This window comes from Anguilla anguilla, chromosome 14 (assembly GCF_013347855.1).
Source record: "Anguilla anguilla isolate fAngAng1 chromosome 14, fAngAng1.pri, whole genome shotgun sequence".
Lineage (NCBI taxonomy): Eukaryota > Metazoa > Chordata > Actinopteri > Anguilliformes > Anguillidae > Anguilla > Anguilla anguilla.
In genome coordinates, this window is record NC_049214.1 from 38757353 (window position 1) to 38771096 (window position 13744).

The 13744-nt window shown below is 47.6% G+C and overlaps 1 protein-coding gene across 1 annotated transcript in view; it reads left to right on the forward strand.

The window, feature by feature from the left end:
* Window positions 1-13744, forward strand: part of LOC118212501 (astrotactin-2) — a 382570-nt gene that overhangs the window by 149040 nt on the left and 219786 nt on the right. Inside the window, exon 6 of the mRNA XM_035390420.1 lies at window positions 11558-11662. Coding sequence (XP_035246311.1) covers window positions 11558-11662 — 105 coding nt within the window. The remainder of the gene's footprint in view (window positions 1-11557; window positions 11663-13744) is intronic.

A 13744-nucleotide genomic window follows, 5' to 3' on the forward strand; every position in this document is an offset into this window, starting at 1 on the left:
GTCATTGTGTTCCGGCATACTGCCGTGTGTTGTTTTGTGTGTTCGTATGTGTGGCAGATTGCGTGAAATGTACTCAGTCAAATGTGACCTCTTCCGTGGGTGCGGAGTCAAAAGAATATTGGAGGTAGTTGTATAGCATTGTGTGTGTGTGTTCTGTGTGTGTTGTGTGTGTGTGTGGTCAGTGACAGTGTGCTTGAACTATGTGCCTTAAAACCTGCATTACGCTACGCTGTCATGTCTGTAATAAGCAGTCATAAGGGTGAATCCCAGCTTGTGATAGATGTCATAACACTTCAAAGTGATTTTTAAACTTTCCTGCGAACGGTGTTATGACATTTATCATGAAATAGAGTGTGCATTAGCTGGAACAGGCAGTACCGTGAGCTTGTTTTATGTGTGTGTGTGTGTGTGTGTGCGCGTGTGTGTGTGTGTGTGTACACACTCATGCACACAGTGTTACACAGTCATAAAGGCCTTTACACAGTATTGACACATTATATTACACACTCATTCAGAGTTACACGGCCATATAGGCCTTTGAACAGTTGTATAGCTGTGTGAACACTGCAGCAAATTGGCTACAAAGCTGTCATTCATACAACAGTGCTTCATGTGTTAGCGTAACATCATCAGTATAGCAGAGGTATTTACCCTCGCCTGTCACTGACCGTAGAAACGTGTTGCAGCCGTAGAAACGTGTTACAGCTCTGTACGCACACTGTAACACTGTTAAATAGGTTTGCCTGCACAGGACATTATAGAGCTCCCCTGCTCTCTGTTAAGGCAGCTAGGACAGTTAACCTCTCACTGTCATGAACAGCCCCCTACCCCCCCTCAATCACTCCCCCCCCCCCCCAAATCTGCTATTTGTAATTCTGTTCAGGCCCTACGAGCGCATAAGGAATGCTCTTCCTGTTTTGATTTCACTCGTATTTTTCTTCGGCGCCTTTTGTGTGAACTGACAGGTCTATCTGCTTATCTTTATTTCCTCTCTCTCGCTCTTTCTCTCTCTCCCTCCCTCTCTCCCCCTCTCTCTCTCTCTCTCTCACTGTCCCTCCTTTTCTCTTTCCCTCTCTCTCTCTCTCTCTCTCCCTCCCTCTCTCTCTCTCTCTCTCTCTCTCTCTCTCTCTCTCTCTGTTTCTCTCTCTCTCTCCCTCCCTCCCTCTCTCTCTCTCTGTCCCTCCTTTTCTCTTTCCCTCTCTCTCTCTCTCTCTGTCCCTCTCTCTCTCTCTGTTTCTCTCTCTCTCTCTCTGTTTCTCTCTCTCTCTCTCTCTCTCTCTCTCTCTCTGCCTCACACACACACACACACACACACGCAGGCAGTCACGCGCGCGCAGTCTTCACACACTCTCTCCTCCGTCTCTGGATGAAAGCAGGCATCCCGGCCTGACGGATATCCGTACATAATTACGCCCTCCCGCCATCGCGGTTAAATCACACTTAACCTTCTCAGGTTGAAACGGACGCATCGGGACCAGTCAGCCGGAGGCGGCGCAGGAACAATCGCGGCCATCCATCACCGCCGTCGCCACGGCGCCCGCGCCGGGAACGCCACCGCCACCGAGCGACGGCGTGCGGGCGGGACGGGGGGGGGGATCACGTGACCTCCGGCGCTCCCACGAAACGGCGATTAGCTTTTATCGCGCACGACGCGGTCCCGCCCCCCCCCCCCCCCCCTCCGAAGCGTCCTCTCTAATCCCGTCACTCAAGAGGCGCAGCGGGAGGTGGGGGCGGAGCCGCACGGGCGCTCTCTCCCGCCCGTCCCCGCCTCCGGCTCATTACACGCTCGCGCCGCGTGCGCTGCGGGAGAGACGATCCCGTCTCCTCGTTGAATAATTTACGCCCGCGTCGGCTCGCCCGGCGACCTCGCGCCGGGAACGGCGCTGATGAGACGCCGCCGCGCCGCGCTGATCGCTCGTAAACACGCGTTCTCACGCGCTCTCACGCGCTCCGTTTCCTCCTCCTGGAGATAGTGATGACCGACAGGGCCTTCGTGAGTCAGCGCTGTTTTCCCACAATTAGGCCAGAGTTGTGCAGTGCTCCTCACACACTGAGCTCTTCTGCACACTGACCTGCTCTACTGAGCTCCTCTACTGACCTGCTCTACTGACCTGCTCTACTGAGCTCCTCTACTGAGCTCCTCTACTGACCTGCTCTACTGAGCTCCACTACTGACCTGCTCTTTTGAGCTCCTCTACTGACCTCCTCTACTGAGCTCCTCTGGCCTATGTGACGGTTGTGCTGTTTCAGGCTGACATTTATGGACACACTCATAAATGCACAGGAGTTGTATTGCACTCATAAATGCACAGGAGTTGTATTGCACTCATAAATGCACAGGAGTTGTATCGCACACTCATAAATGCACAGGAATTGTATCGCACACTCATAAATGCACAGGAGTTGTATCGCACGCTCATAAATGCACAGGAGTTGTATCGCACACTCATAAATGCACAGGAGTTGTATCGCACACTCATAAATGCACAGGAGTTGTATTGCACTCATAAATGCACAGGAGTTGTATCGCACACTCATAAATGCACAGGAGTTGTATTGCACTCTCATAAATGCACAGGAGTTGTATCGCACACTCATAAATGCACAGGAGTTGTATCGCACACTCATAAATGCACAGGAGTTGTATTGCACTCATAAATGCACAGGAGTTGTATTGCACTCACATAAATGCACAGGAGTTGTATTGCACTCATAAATGCACAGGAGTTGTATTGCACTCACATAAATGCACAGGAGTTGTATTGCACTCATAAATGCACAGGAGTTGTATTGCACTCACATAAATGCACAGGAGTTGTATTGCACTCATAAATGCACAGGAGTTGAATCATACTATTAGTAATGCTGAGATGGAGTCAGCAGAACCAGCAACAGGGTTGGTGTTATCGTCAGAGTTGCTTTCATAACCGGAACAGGCACGGTATGGATTCTTCTTGAGTCAGAGAAACTCGGTTACGCTGGAGTTATTTTTTTCAAAAGAAAGATGTCTTGAGAAAGGCTTTCAAAAAAAATAAGCAAATGTAATTTTGGTAGCGACTGCAAGCATTGGCTAATGTTATATATAAAATAATAATAGCTAGTTAGGGCTAAACCAATGGTTTTCAGGCTCTTCTATAGACCCACTATGTACACTGGGTTTTTTTTTTCTTCTTTTTTTGTATCGTAATTGCAACCTCTGAGCAATAATTAGCTTTTAATTGCTCTTAATTAGGCACTTAATTTCCACCGAAGGATGATTTAGCATCTTAAGGACCCACTGTGTCAGAGATAGCTGTGTACGCCATGAAGAATCAATATTCCACATTCACACGCCAGGACTTTTAGCCCAATCGCATCGTCTGACGCCTCCATTTTCTCTAATGTGCTAAATGGCGCATTATTCATTTAGGAAGAGGTTGCGTTTCTGGGATTGATTCATGCGCTGACTGACAGGTGAAGCTGTCGGGGCCCTAATCGGCGAAACTGTGGTCGCTTGGTCGCCCGAAATGAAACTGTGAGAGACGTGGCAGAGTTCAGCGACAGAGAAAAAGGCGACGAGCCAGACCTGCAGTACGCTGGAGTACAGCGATGCTAGCAATGCTAGCAGTCCTTACCAAAAATTACGGAAGCTGATTGGGTCATTTCTGTGATACCATATATAATGAGTTCCATGATGTCTGGGACACAGACTTGTTAAATTTTTTTAAATTGATTTGGCTCTGTACTCAACCATTTTAGATTTGTAATCAAAGTGTCGATTCTCAGCTTTTGTTAAAGGGTATTTTTTTAATGCATTTTGGTTTCGGCAAGTAGAAAATTACAGCACTTTTTATACACAGTCCCCCTATTTCAGGGCATCATAATGTTTGGGACAAATGGCTCCACAGGTGTTTCTGACGGGTCAGGTGTGTTCAGTTGCTACATGAGTGCAGGTATAAGAGGGCTTTCCGTGTACGATGTTGATCTCAGGCCTTTGATTGCCTTTGGAGTCTGTCACTGACATTTGTCAATATAAGGACCGGAGTTGTGCCAGTGAAAGTCAAGAACGTCATTATGAGGCAAAAAAGGTCAGAAACGTGCCCCCAACCTCGGACTTCCCTAAATCAACTGTTTGGAGCATCATCAAAACAGAGAACGGGAGAGCTCAGTAATCACATAGGGCCTGGTATGCCTAAGAAGAAGTCTACAGTTGGTGACCAAAGAATTCTCACCATAATGAGTGAAGACCCCCTAATCGCCTGTCTGACTGATCAGAAACACTCTTCAGGAGGCAGGCGTGGATGTGTCGGTGAGGGGTTCACAAACAGAACTACGGGGGCTACACTGCAAGAGGCGAAACCACTAGTTAGGCCAAAAGGAACTGCCTCAGATCCAAAGCGCCCCTCCTCGTCTGTGAAACATGCTGGTGGAGATGTCATGTTTTGGACATGTATGGCTGCCACAGGTACTGGCTCACACGTCTTCATTGATGATGTAACTGCTGACAGCAGCAGCAGAATGAATTCTGAAGTGTACAGTACATCATGTATGCTTCAACCGAATGCCTCCAAACTCACTGGTTGTCACTTCAGCCTACAGCAAGACAAGCCCATACATGCTGCTTAAGCAATGAAGCAGTTTTTCAGAGCCAACAACTGGAACATTCTTGACTGGCTAAGTCATTCACCCGATCTGAATCCAATTGAACATGCGTTAAGTCAATTAGCCCCCGATACTAGCAGGAGCTGAAGATGGCTGCAGTACAGGCCTGGCAGAGCATCACCAGGGAAGATACTCAGCACCTGGTGATGTTTATGGGTCACAGACTTCAAGCAGTCGTTGCATGCAAAGGACATGTGGCAAAAGTACTAAACATGACTACTTTCATTTACAAAACATAAATATGTCCCAAACATTATGGTGCCCTGAAATGGGGGGCTGTGTATAGTCCTATAATTTCTACATTGTGAATCAAAATTGTTTAAAAGCGGAGAGCGTGTACTTTAGCCACATGTGAAAAAAAAATGTCTTTGTCCCAATCATCACGGAGTTCACTGTGTACTGTGTGTGCATGTGTATATGTAACTTGAACACAACATTAAACAAGATTTAACTTTAAATTTCAGCCATGTTACTTACTGTTAGGCTGAATCCATTTTATTCTGACCAATCAGAAGCAATGTTGATATGCATCACCAATATCCAATAAATACCCTATCAAACCTCCAGCTCTCCTGGTAGAAATACACAATTTACACAAAAAAAGTATTATGAGAATCTTGTTTATTATTTGTATGATAATTTTAATGGTAAAAAAGTTTAAAAGCATAGGCTGCATCTTTATCTTGTTACAATTTGAAAGTGATTGTGGCGGTCTACATCGTGTGAGTGTAATGACCGCTATCACACGTTGTAGCGCAGTGGCGCACGTATGACCGCGCGGTGCTGACTTCGTGGCATATCGGTCCAGTAAACCGCGACCGTAGGAGTGACCGCACGGGGCTTTTTAGGGGGGGTCGTTAACGTGTTTCTTATTGCGCTCCTCGCGCGTTCGCGGGGTAGCTGTTCGTCTGCGCTGAGTTCGCAGCTCCGAGTTTTCTCTGTTTGATCCGACAGCAGCCCGCGGGCCCTCCGGTCTCCGTGCAAGCCTCGAACGGGAACAAATCCCCCCCCCCCCCGTGTCTGTTCTGCGACAGGAAAGAAAGAGCCATCGTTACCCCCCCCCCCCCCCCCCCCCCCCCCCCCCCCCCCCCCCCCCCCCCGCCAGGATTTCAGCCGGCGCGCAGACGGACAGCGAGCTCGCGCCAGAAACGCTGGCTATAAAGCGGGCCGTGATTGAGCCGTTTAAATTCCACTTTCAGCCGCCGTTTACGGGGAAACTGGATGTAACTGAAGGGATTTGGGGGGGGGGTTTGGATCCCGGCGGCGGCACCTCCCTCGCACCTCGCGTCGTCCTCTCCGTACCTTCAGTGGGGGGTACTTACAGCCAATCGCCACGCTCCGGGCGCTCGGGTCTTTAAATCGAGTGACTGAAAAAGAAAAAAAGAACATGAAAAAACTACTTATGTAACTGGCCTTCGATTCTGCCGTCTGCCGAGCGAATGAATGGCATCGCTTTTTCAAAGTCAAACGCGAGTTTCCCTGGTATTCAAAGGAGTTTGCTTTAGAATTTTGTCCCTCGGTTGAAGCCCAGTGTTTTTCCATATACCTGTTTTTTAAATGTCTTTTTCGTAGCGATTAGACACAAAAAGCTACTTTACAGCACGGTGGCTGCTTGTGCCTAATTTACAGAGCGAAGACTCGTGATTATGGAGTCTGATTAGCTTTAGGCCCCTTTTGAGTGTCTCTGCTTGTTTTACTCATCCACGGCTCCTCTGTGGCTTCGTGTGCGTTTTAGAGGCTTGATCCCCAGGCTCACTGCCCTTAAGCCCCATTAATCAGCCCGGAGACAAATCAATCTGTCCTCTGTCTGTGGCAACATTGCCCAGCTGCAGCTAGGACCTTATTTTTGAGTGAGTGAGTGAGTAAATGAGTAAGTGAGTGAGTGAGTCGTTGAGTCAACGAGTGAGTCAGCAAGTGAGTGAGTCAGCAACTGAGTCAGCAAGTGAGTGAGTGAGTCGTTGAGTCAACAAGTGAGTCAGCAAGTGAGTGAGTCAGCAACTGAGTCAACGAGTGAGTGAGTGAGTGAGTCCGTGAGTCAGCAATGAGTGAGTGAGTCAGCGAGTGAGTGAGTGTGTCAGTCAGTGAATCAGACTTACCAACTGATTGATGGGCGGATGGTTCCGTATCCATGCTATGCATCAAGCCAAACATTGTCCAAGCAGTACAGATTAATAATAAGCAAAAACTGAAAACAAGAAAAAAAATCAACTGCACCAGAGATTGGTGTAAAGAAAAAAAAAAATTAAAAAGAAATGGCACCTAGTAATTCATTTGCATTCAGCAGAGCTGTGTGGGGACCAGCTGGGGAACGCAGGCAAGAGAGGAACCTGAAGAAAGAGTCATTAACAACACGACTATTTATACCCCCAAAAAAACACCTGCACATTTGAATCCTAACCCAGCAGACGTGCAGACATCGGTCACATCGCAATAGTTCTGAAGAGTGCAAAACTGTAGACTTTCTTTACATGGAGTTGTTTGAAAGTAGAGTCATTACCCTAGCTGGAACATCACACTGCATAAATCAAAAGAAAAATAAAAGGAATATTCATCCGGGGCGATTTCCCAACAAGGCTGCTTTCAAATATATTTTTTTATTGATTCCTTTTTTTTTTTTTTTTTTGCATTTAATGAACCCGATTTTTTATTGAATTCAGCAGTGAGAAAGCCACTAATTTATATGTAGACAGATTTGGAGAGTGAGCGTATATTTTAATGCATCCTTTAACAATGAGAACGTGTGGAAGCATGGCAGAGTAATAAAGGGGCAGTTTTTATTGGCTTCCACTCCATGCTGGCTCTCAGAGCAGCCAGCTGTCATGCAGGTGGAATTAATGTCTCAGCTGTGTCTCCTGCCAATCAGAGAACTGCGTGCTGTCCAAGGTCCTGTAGGCTTCTCTGGCTGTGGAGGCGAACAGACACTGCTGCTGTCCAAGGTCCTGTAGGCTTCCCTGGCTGTGGAAGGGATCAGGCACAGCTGCTGTCCAAGGTCCTGTAGGCTTCCCTGGCTGTGGGAGGGAACAGACACTGCTGCTGTCCAAGGTCCTGTAGGCTTCCCTGGCTGTGGGAGGGATCAGGCACAGCTGCTGTCCAAGGTCCTGTAGGCCTCTCTGCCTGTGGAGGGGAACAGACACTGCTGCTGTCCAAGGTCCTGTAGGCTTCTCTGGCTGTGTGGGGAACAGACACTGCTGCTGTCCAAGGTCCTGTAGGCCTCCCTGGCTGTGGAGGCGAACAGACACTGCTGCTGTCCAAGGTCCTGTAGGCTTCTCTGGCTGTGGGAGGGATCAGGCACAGCTGCTGTCCAAGGTCCTGTAGGCTTCCCTGGCTGTGGGAGGGAACAGGCACTGCTGCTGTCCAAGGTCCTGTAGGCTTCCCTGGCTGTGGGAGGGATCAGGCACAGCTGCTGTCCAAGGTCCTGTAGGCTTCTCTGGCTGTGGGAGGGATCAGGCACAGCTGCTGCCCAAGGTCCTGTAGGCCTCCCTGTTTGTGGGAGGGAACAGGCACAGCTGCTGTCCAAGATCCTGTAGGCCTCCCTGGCTGTGGGAGAGAACAGGCACAGCTGCTGTCCAAGGTCCTGTAGGCCTCCCTGTCTGTGGGAGGAGTCTGTGTCTGTGGGAGGGAACAAACACAGTAGGAGGGGAAAGGGAAACTACCAGAGTTAACTCTGGCATGATAGCATGTTAAGTGTAGCTATGTGCTTTCTAGCTATTTATTTATATCAAGGAAATAGGCTTGAAAGATTGCAGTAGCATGTAGTAGTTTTATGCTAGATTATTGTATAGTAGCGAGTGAGTGTGAGTCAGTATGTGAACATCCATCACCCCAAAAAGCCCGAGGATCAGTGTGAATAACTCTGTTACCGTAGCTGAAGAAAGGTGCAGTTTTAGCAAGGCTGGGCTCCAGCAAAGGAGAGCGAACAAATATCAAATGATGAAAATGTAATCACGGGGGGCAATATTTTTACCTGCATCAGGAGCAGCCAACAAAAAAACTCTGACAATGCGTTGACCTTAAGCCGTTGGATAGTCTCAGTGTTAAAAAAAATATGCGTTTCTGTTTGTAAGTGCAAAGCCTTGTTTTTAACATTATCGAGCCAGCAGTGCTAGAGAACGTGTAGGCCTCCTCGCTGGCCCAGCTCTCTGACCTGTGGCCTCGGTTGTACCGTGCGAAACCAGCACCGAGCACCATCCATTCCTGAGGCAAGACGGAGCACATAAATTTTGTATTTTTGGAGGAGCTTGCCTGTAAAATTCTGGGCTCGGCGTAACCACGGCAATAGAAGCTCAGTGTTCCGTAACCTGGAAAATCTTTCCCTCCACCAGTTACCGTGGCGATGCTCAGGGCTCTAACCCCCAATTTCTGCAGTGAGCCTGATCACCATGCACACAGGAAATTTAATGTGATCACATGATTATAACATGACAGCGGCAGTGACAGTGACACAAGTAAGAATGCACAAACTCGTGGGTAATAATAATGGTAACGACTGATTGGCCACACGCAATGCCTTGAAGGAAATATCATTGGGTATTATGGCATGACTGTCATTGGCCTCTAAACATTGATACATCAGGTCAGATGTCTGTCCACTCTGAGAAGTGCTACAGAAAGAAATGTCATATCAAAATACAGATGAAGCGAGCTGGACAGAGCCGTTAAGACTGACTTACACCGACAATCCAATGTGTGTGTGTGTGTGTGTGTGTAGCTCTATACGTGTGTGTGTGTGAGAGAGAGAGAGAGGGAGAGAGAGAGAAAAGAGGCTTATATCTCACAAAGATAACCAAGCTCTCATATGAATGGCAGAGCCCTGATATAAGAATTATATGAATAATTCCTGCCTAAACTTGTGTATTATTGTTGATGTTTAAGGAACTGAGGGAGGGAAAGAGTTGTTGTGAGTTGGTACTTTTCCCCCCTTTATCTCTTTCTCAGAGGGTGAAGAACTGCTCTCTATAAAAAACAAAGAATAAAGTGAGAAAACAGGAAAGGAGGATGGAGGGAGTTGAGGAGGAAAAGAGAGAATGTGAGAGACGTGCAGGTGATGAAGTTCGAGGTGAGAGAGAATAGAGAAGGCGAAACTGAGAGAGAAGTGAGGTTGTGTGTGTGTGTGTGTGTGTGTATCTCTATATGTGTGTGTGTACACCTCTATGCGTGTGTGTATGTGCCTGTGTGTATCCGTGCCTTTGTATATTTGACTTGTGTGGGTGTTTCACAGATACAGGGTACTCTGTGAAGGGAACGGGGTTTAGGATGAGCTGATGACAGTTGAAACTCGGGCAGATGGGTCTCCTGCTTCTCCCGTTCCTTCCCTCAATCGAACGGTACACTGAGCCAAACGGAACAGAGCGATTGATGGAACCGTCCGGCGTCCCTGGCACCCGCAGCCCATTGGCTGACGGACGCTCCCCAAGTGACGCTGAATGATCTTCCGATCATCGCCCCAGCCCGGCTGGCCAACCCCGCCAACCTCGTGCCGCTTTTTCGCCGTTTCCTCGACCGTTTTTATGTGAGCCGGGATCGCGTCGCGCCTTCCCGCCGTCCGAGCCCATCGAGCTCCCCGCTGCCTGTCACGGCCTTGAAGGCCCCTCCCACACTCGGCCCCTCCCACACTAGTCCCCTCCCACACTTGGCCCCCTCCCACACGCGGCCCCTCCCACACGCAGCCGTTAGTCACGTCAGCCCTCCTGTCCCGCCAGTCGGTACTTCTGAACCGGCGCTATTTTCAAGAACGGAGACACACAAAGATTTTTTTTCCCCAGTTAAAGTCCCGTCACGCAGACTAAAGAGCGTTTTCTTTTCCCCTCGTCCTGTTGTTTCGTGCTGTTGATAAATTCCGATCCCTCGCGCGCGCGTCCGCGGGCTTCCGTTCCGGCGCACGCCTCGCTCTCGCTCGTCTCCCCCCGGCGGCGCGCCGGCGAGGCCGGCGGCGCGCGGCTCCTCTGACAGCCGCGTTCCGGGCGCCCGAGCCGCCTGCCTGACCGCGCCGCTCGGCCTCGTCTGTCGCCCTTGAGCCCGGACCGCCGAAGCGACGCTTCCGTACTGGCGCGTGCCGTCGGCAACGATGCGAAGGCTTTCTACAGTTTATCTATTCGCGTTTTTTTTAAATCGCTGTCGAAATCATGACTGAAAGCAGGTTGGTCACGTGACTGCCCGACACCTATGAAATGTTGAAGTGTTTCTGTCGCTCTTTTTTTTTTTTTTTTTTCCCTCGCTCGTTTCTAATAATGGGGGTGTGACTGCGTGCGCTTCAACCTTGAAGCATAGTGACTGCGTGTGTCTGAGATGCCCGCTGTATTGCAGTGATTGCCCTACATGGATCTGCATGGATTCTGCTTTTTTTTTGTGTTACCTGCCCAGGGACAACAGATACATTTTAGATTGACAGTTAATTCTGGGACGGCCAAGTGACTGGTAAATGTTCCTCTCGGATGGATCGATGTATGGATGGGTAGATGGATGGATGGATGGATGGGTAGATGGACGGATGGATGGATGGATGGATGGGTGGACACTCGTATTCTCAAAAGGGATAAATTCCCTCGGCCCTGGGCTCTTATTAAAGCTGATCAGGGTGTCTGTGTACAGGCTAATCTTTCAGCTCATTTGCACACACCTCTCCGTGTGCTCAGAAGTAACATTTCCAGACTGTCAGGCTGAAAAAAAAAAACGTTTAAATTATGTAAAAACCATGTTTTGTCAAGGGAAAACCCCCCAAAATAAATAATAAAACAAGGTCTCATCCGTTCTGAGAGATAAATATTAAAAATTATTAACTATGATTTCCCTGCTTCCCAATTATGTTCACGTTTGACTGTAATAAATTCAGTCGATCTACGGGGAAATTAAAAAAGAAAATGACTGGAGGAAAAAAAAAACGGGCTAAAAGAGGTGCGTGTCTGCCTTCTTCCCCTAGGGGGCAGTGTGTTCGGGCATTCCGGATACTCGGGACCAGAGGCGCAGGACGAGAACCAGCTGAAGTTCTTCACAGAGCAGCACAGGGGGCGCCGCCGCAGTAAAGGTGCAGTAAAAACTGTGAAATCATGTGTCTGTGAAAGCCCGTGTCTGTGAAAGCCCCTGTCTGTGAAAGCCCGTGTCTGTGAGCGCCGCTCAACCTTACATTAGATTACAGGCGTTTAGCAGACGCTCTTATCCAGAGCGATTTACACAACTTTTTACACAGCATTTTACATTGCATCCATTTATACAGCTGGATATACACTGAAGCAATGCAGGTTAAGCACCTTGCTCAAGGGTACAACGGCAGTGTCCTGTCTAGGAGTCATACCTGTGACCTTTAGTTTACAGGACCAGCTCCTTACCCATTACACTACACTGCCATCCGCCTTATGCTGATAGAATCCGTTAGGACAATCGTGTTCGCTCCTGTTCACTCATGCAGTCTTCTGTGTCCGACTGGGTACTCAAGAGCTACAGGAAGTAAGAACTGACGTGTGTCAATGATGTGCTCTCTGTTGATATGGAGCAACAGGAACTCTCAATGTTTGACTGCTGCTGTGAACCATCTTACGGTTTTCAGTTGCCCATTGTGCCTCTGGAAGACCTGTTTTCATTTGCTTGTTGTTCGGTAAGTTATGGAAGTACTGAAGGGCTGAGCCAGGTGTCTGAGAAGATTCACCAGGAGGATCTGGGAGTGCACCATTGCTTAGTACCTTTTAGATGAAACAAGTTCCAAAATGGAGGTCTTACCTTTAATCTTTAACGTGAAGATAGCTCCAAAATTGAGGTCTTTATCTGTATCTTTAAGGTAAAACAAGTTCCAAAATTGAGCTTTTTTCCTATGTATATAAGGTGAAGCAATCTTCAAAATGGAGGTTGTTTGCACCCAGGCCAAATAGAGGGACAAGTTCTAGTGCAACCCAAAGTGTTTCTCCCTTGGCTGAATTTATTTCTGACAGGAGAGAGGGTGAAGGGGGGAGAAACAGCAGCTGTTTGAGGAAGGAATTTTCCACGGAAAGCATTTTCCAACAAAGTCCAAACACCAACTTTGCCAAAACAATCGTGAAAGAACAGCGCTGACCTGGAACAAAACAGAGAGGCTGAGTTCCGCCAAGGGTCTGAAGATTTTAGCGCAGGTTGCACTCTAAAAAAAAAAATCGTCATGCTCATTTGCTGAGCGTTGTCAAAAGAAATGCGAATTTCCAGTCCGGAAGCAGAGGACCGAACCACTGTCGACGGAAGGATCGCATTTATATAGCCCCTTTAAACTCCTGATCTCAAAACACTGTTCAGCCAAACTGCCAGGTGTCCTTGAGAAAGGTTGCTAACCTGAAACACAAAGGGCCAATCCAGCAGCGTAGCGCAATAATGAGAGGGCAGAGTAAGTGTTCTGTGTTCCGTTAAGTAAACAAAACGAGTTTGAAATGACAAAGTAATCACACAAGTTTAGTTACGTAAAGCTTAAGAAAAAAAAACAACAAAACAAAACAAAAAAAGAAAACATTTGTACCCTATGCCGTATATATAATAATAACATTATCCATTCCGTGCTTTTCTTGTAGGTGCACAAAGCTCTTTGCAGACTATTTAAAAGACATCGGTATGCGTGCTCGGCATAATTTATGACTGTTCAAATGATGGATGTGCATCTTGGGTTCAGATGCAAATGTGGCGCTAGAAAATAAAATGGAGTAGTTTCGTGAGAGTTCTGTCACTGTGAGTACTGAAGACAGCCTCTTGCTATTTCTGACAGTTAACGACCTGCGACTCGCCGCGCTTCTAGCTGAACTGAGGTAATTGCACAAATTAAGTGAGAAGTAGGCTATGGGAGAGAGCGGACATGATTGCTGTAAGATCTTCCCGTTTATTTACACGGGTAATAAGAATTTTTCTATTCTCCCAATTTAATTTACTAATCTGACAGCTGTTTTTGATAGTTTTTGCAATATGTGGCCTAAATCATTAGCGTTTAGTTCTCATTTTAATTCATCACAAATAAATGGGTAAATACTAACACCGGCAGTTAACCATAACTTTATAACATTAAATAATAATCTTGGCCTACCTGGCAACATCTCACCAGGTAGCTGGTGGTTAACCTGCATTAATTAATTTGTAAAATTAATTTATTAAAAAAAAGTAA